This window comes from Chrysemys picta, unplaced genomic scaffold, assembly GCF_011386835.1.
Source record: "Chrysemys picta bellii isolate R12L10 unplaced genomic scaffold, ASM1138683v2 scaf3781, whole genome shotgun sequence".
NCBI classification, from domain to species: Eukaryota; Metazoa; Chordata; order Testudines; family Emydidae; genus Chrysemys; species Chrysemys picta.
In genome coordinates this window covers 1-4,987 of record NW_027056482.1, presented here as the reverse complement: position 1 = coordinate 4,987, position 4,987 = coordinate 1, and the positions used below count along the sequence as shown (strand labels likewise).

At 63.3% G+C, this 4,987-nt stretch overlaps 1 protein-coding gene across 1 annotated transcript; it reads right to left on the bottom strand.

Annotated features, from left to right (window-relative positions):
* Positions 1–520: 520 nt before the first annotated feature.
* On the bottom strand, positions 521–4,586 carry LOC135980509 (maestro heat-like repeat-containing protein family member 1; the record flags this gene model as incomplete). The annotated part of the gene is made up of 9 exons (XM_065580474.1): positions 521–590; positions 864–998; positions 1,844–1,996; positions 2,354–2,536; positions 2,720–2,875; positions 3,098–3,212; positions 3,357–3,488; positions 4,174–4,340; positions 4,430–4,586. Coding segments are annotated over 9 exons (1,268 nt in total), but the record flags the coding sequence as incomplete, so codon positions are not given.
* Between the last annotated feature and the right edge of the window lie 401 nt (positions 4,587–4,987).

The following is a 4,987-nucleotide window of genomic DNA, read 5'->3' as shown; positions in this document are numbered from 1 at the left end:
TGTTGTGCACACAAACCCCACTGGGAGTTGGCGTGAAGCACAGTGTGGCAGAGCTGCTGCCCTGGCTCTTTGCCTGCATGGCTGTGGTAGCTGGGGTGGGCAGGGCTGGGGCTTCCTGTGAATCTCTGCCCTCCCTGTACAGGCTGCAGGGGGACCTGGCTGGGGCCAGTGCCTCGTGCGGGTGCGGGGTGGGGTGCGGGGGAACCAGGGTGAGACCTTTGGGAGGCAGGATCTCTCCCTCGGGCCTGCTCCTGCTGCAGGTGCCAGGCTTGCCCAGGGCCAGGGCAGAGGAGACCCTCTGGCCGCAGAGCCCTCTCGCATCTGGCTGCAGGGAGTCTTGGTTCCCCCTTTGTCCCAGGGAGATGGGAAGGAGCGGGTGGGGGGGGGAGTTGGGTTTGGTTGTGTGTGGACAACGGAGGTCAGCCCCTCCCCCCTGTTAGGAGTGTGCATGTGGCGCTGGGCCCCGGACTCATGGGGCAGGGAGGGATAATAGGAAGAAGAGCTCCAGCTCTTTTCTTACCTATCAGCTGCTGGGCAGCTGCTGCTCTCAGGGCATCCTTCTTGCTCAGTCTCCCTGGGCAGTCCTGGAGCTGGGAAGCCAAGAACCCAATTAGTCCGAAGCCACACATACTCCCCAGGCTGAGGGGAGCTGCCTGGTAGGGAGGTGAGGAACCCCTGGCTGACAGAGCCCTCTCCCCCTTGATTCCTCCCATGGACAGAGATGACTTGTACAGGAGCCATCCTCAAGGGTGGGGGATGGGGCTGAGTCAGTGAGGGGGCTCCCTGGAGCAGGGAAGCTCCCTGTGTGCTTAGGTCTTCCCACCCCCCTGTCCTGCAGGGCCCACACCCCAGAGCTCACTCACCAGGATCCTGCAGGCTTCGCTCAGGAAGGCGGGGATGGCAGGGGCCGCCCCCTCGGCTAGCTGGCTCCGCACGAGCGTACGCAGGGGCTGGTAGCTGAGGAAGGGTGCGCACTGCAGCAATGCCACCCTGCACGCCTGCCAGAGAGGGCGAGAAGGAAACTGGTTGAGTCCCTGAGCGCAACGGGCTGCCAACTCTCAGGCTCTGTGTGGCTTGGGGAGACTCCGCTGTGCCGGAGCAGCAAGGAGCCACCTCTTTGCAGAACCTCCTCTGGCCTGACGGTTGTTCCCCAGGCCCCCACAGCCCCCATCTCCAGCTTGGCTGGGTTGAGGGGAGCCAGGCCCGAGTGCTGGGGCCGGGGAGGTACACTCCTGGAACAGGGAAGGGGCCATTCCCTGTGGGTCCCCGGTGGGCAGTTAACAGCACTGCCCGGTGACCAACGTACTTGGCCTCCCCTCAATCCCAGGCACTATCGGGGGCTGCTACTCGGCTGGGGCGCGGGTTGTGGTGGGATTGCTGCAGGAGGCTGGTCATTCCCAGACAGGAGCTAGCACACAAGTGAGGGCAGGGCAGCAGCAATGGAGACCCAATCGGCTTCAGCGACCTGCCCTTCCCTGTGGCCCTGCTTGGGTTAGGTCACTTGCTAGGGGCCAGAGATAGACCTGGACCTGGCCACTAAACAGAGCAGGCTGTAAAATGGAGCCACAGCCGCGGAGAGGCTGGCTGGGCAGGGAGGCCGGAGGTGCCTGTGGGGAATGGAGGAGGAGAAGGAAACCCCATAGATCTACCCCACAGCTACACTCTGAGGGCTGGTAGAGCTCTGTGTGGGGTGGGGGAGGGCTGGATTAGTGGGGGGTCCTGGGTGCCACAGGGCAGCACTGAGGAGATCTGGGGCTTGGAGGGGGGAGTTTGCACCATCCTTGCCATGTTGTTAGAATGCCCCCAGCCACCCCTGCCCCTATGAGCCCTCAGCTGCACTCACCTGGGCCACCTGGGGGTCCCCGTCCTGTAGGTGGATGAGCAGTGTCCCCATGCTCTTCTCCACCTCAGCCCCAAAGAGGGATGACTTCTTGGAAACAAATTTGCTGAGGTGGCCAAAGAGCTCCATGGAGGCCCGCCTCAGGCCGCTGGTCTCCTGCAGACAGGGGGCGCAGGGTGGTTAGAGGGGACAGGCTCAGGCCCTCACATGCTTTGGGAATCAGCCTGGCAGCTGCGGAGCCCGGAGAGGTTTCAGCTAGTTCAAACGACAGGACAATTCTCTGCAAACTCCCCTCTTTCCTGCTGGGCCCCAGGGCTGCTGAACAATTGTGGGCCCAGGGCCCAAGAATGATTGCATCCCTGCCTTCCCTAGCAGAGGAGCTGAGCTGCCCCACAAATCCAGAAATGTGCCTGCATCGGACACTGAGCCCCCTCCACGGGAAGGCAGGTCCTGAGCACCTTCCCCTGTGGGGTGCCCTATAGCGCCATGGGGCCTGCCCTGCTTGGTACTTACATCCTCAAAGAACGTTCTCGCCTGCAGGGCCAGTGGGACGGCGACGTGAGCCTTCAGAGGCGCCTTGGGGTCCCGCAGCATCCAGCAGAGCCCTTCCATGGCTTCCAGAACGGTGCGGGGGTCGCAGCATTCGCACACGGCGCGGACAAAACTCTCCAGGATCTTGTCTCGCTTTTTCCTGACCTGCAGAGAAGGGGTTGGACGCCGCTCGGTGAGCAACGCTCTGTCAGCCTGAGTGTAAGCAGAGTCCGGGCAAGTCAGCCTACAGCCTAGTCTGCTCCATAGGAGCCACAGGCTGGGGAGAAGGGGAACCAGGCGCTTCCTACCCAGCCCTCTCTGCCTAGTCTCCTGCCATTCCAGACCCACCTTGTCCGGGAACTCGGTCACTGCGTTCCTGAGGCCGTGCAGCGCTCTGCCTCGAACGTGGATGTTGCTGTCCTCTGTCCGCTGCAGCATGGCCTTCACAACCTGCTTCCGCATCGCCTTGGGCTCATTCTCCATCAGCAGGGGGCTGCCGAGGAACTAAAGGGACCGAAAGGAGCTGTCAGAGAGGGCTGGGCGAGGCCAGGAGGAGCAAGGGGAAGGGAGTATGATCAGGGGCCAGGAGGTGACATCGATCTGTACCGACTGCTGTTCAAGCAATACACCACCGGGACCATCTCTCATTGGCTGACCAGCTATTGGCCCCCTGTTCCATCAGCTTCTGGGCCTGGCTAACCCTCCCCCCTGGTCTTCCAGGCTCACCTCTGCGAACAGGGCGGTGCAGGCCATGCGTTCGCCCTCCTGGCTGGCCTGGAGGCTGGGAAGGAGAAGCTTTGGGATGCTCTTCAGGGCCAGGTTTGGGTGGGTCACTATGGCCCTGGGAGAGAACAAGAGTTCGTGTTGACGTGTGCATGACAACCCTGCACATGCCGGAATCCGGCCCGGTCCCGGCCACCCCCTCCCATCTCTGCCCCACTGGGCTCCAGAGCGAGAACGTGACTCCTCCAGCCTCTGTCCTCACCTGCTAAGGAGAGTGAACCCCTCGGGCTGGGCCTCCTCCAGCAGCTGCCAGCCTCTCTCCTGGTCCATTAGCTCCACAGCTGGCTGACTGCCCCTGAGGCGCAGCACCCGCGCCAGGGCCTGCACGGCCATGCTGGGAAGAGAAGGAGGCAGGAGATGGTGATGCGGGGATTCCTGCTCTATGGGCGGGGTGGGGGCGGGCAGGACTCCTTTGCTGCAGCACTGAAGGGATCAGGGTGAGCCTAGAAGCTGCCCCACTTCTGCCTTTGGTTCTCCCCCCGCAACTGTGGGGGCAGGGGGGAGTGTCTGCAGATGTGACCTTCGCTCTCCTCCAAAGATGTGAAAATTGCCCCTCCCCGCCCCGCCCAGGAAACTGACCCTGGGGAGAAAAGGACATGCATTGCCCCCCTGAATGCCCTGCTGCCCTGAGCCCTGCCCCCCAGGGCCCACTGCAGAAAAGGGGTGAAGGGCTCAGTGACAGGCCGGGCCTGTCCCAAAGCCTTCAAAGGAGACAGTAAATAGAGACAGCAGCCAGCTCTGCCCTGCTCCCCAGCTCTGCTCCCCCTCCCCCCGCCCCCGGCTCAGCTCCCTCATCACCCTGCTGAGCTGCCCACTCTGAGGAGCTCTCTGGCTCCCTGAGTATCCGGGGGCAGTTCTGCCCGCTCCTAAGCATGGGAAGCCTGGCTGATCTGAACCCTCGGTGCCCCGAAGGTGTCGGGGGTCCCTGGACAATGAAGGTCCAAGAAGGAAGCTTCCCCCTCCTAGGGGCTAGCCCAGACACTGCGTGGGTGCTGGGATCCATTGGCCCCACACATTACCTGCGTGGACTGGTGTCACTGGGCAAGTCCTGCTGGGCTCCCGAGAGGTGCCGTGCCGGGGGGCAGGCGATGGCGAGGAAGCAAGAGGCGAACAGGTCGTCCTCGCGTCCCTCCAGCGTGTCCGCTTGCCCCAAGGCCCCGATCAGCTCCCACAGGCCATATGTGGTCTGGAAGGGGAAAGATACAGTCAGAAGACCGTGGCCCTGCGCAGAATGCAGCCGGGAAAGAGGGCTGAATGCCAGCGATGGGAACTTACCGCCGGGGGCAGCCGGGCTGGCTGGGGGCAGCTCCTGTCCTGGGTCTGCCCAGGGTTAGCCCGGCCTTTCTCTGGGCTGTCGTACAGCAGGATGTGCAGTACCTCCCTGGTCAGCATGGGGTCTGCACCTAGGAATCTCCAGATGGCCTTGCTGGGGCTGTGACGGACAGAGGGACGGCAGGTAAGGAATTCACACAGAGGACGGGCCCAGTTGGTACACACCAGGGATGATGCCCTCCGAGGGGTGACGGGCCAGAAGCAGCAGGTTGAGCCTGCTGGTGGCTGACCTCAAGGCCCTTCAGGCACTGTCCAGTCCTAAGGGGTTCATACCCTCCTGCCTGGGCACTGCCAGGGGGCGCTGTGTCACAGAAAGGGATGGGTGGACGTGGCCAGACTCACTTCTCCCAGCTTGGGGGCCCCCTCCCTCCCTTGCTGCCTTCTCCTGATGGGAACCAGAGGGGCTGGGGTTAGAGCCCCCATGGGGGAAAGCAGTGACTCTGGGCTCAGGGGTGGGGCTGGTGTGAGGAGGTGCCCACCCTTGGGAGGGGCTAGGGCTAG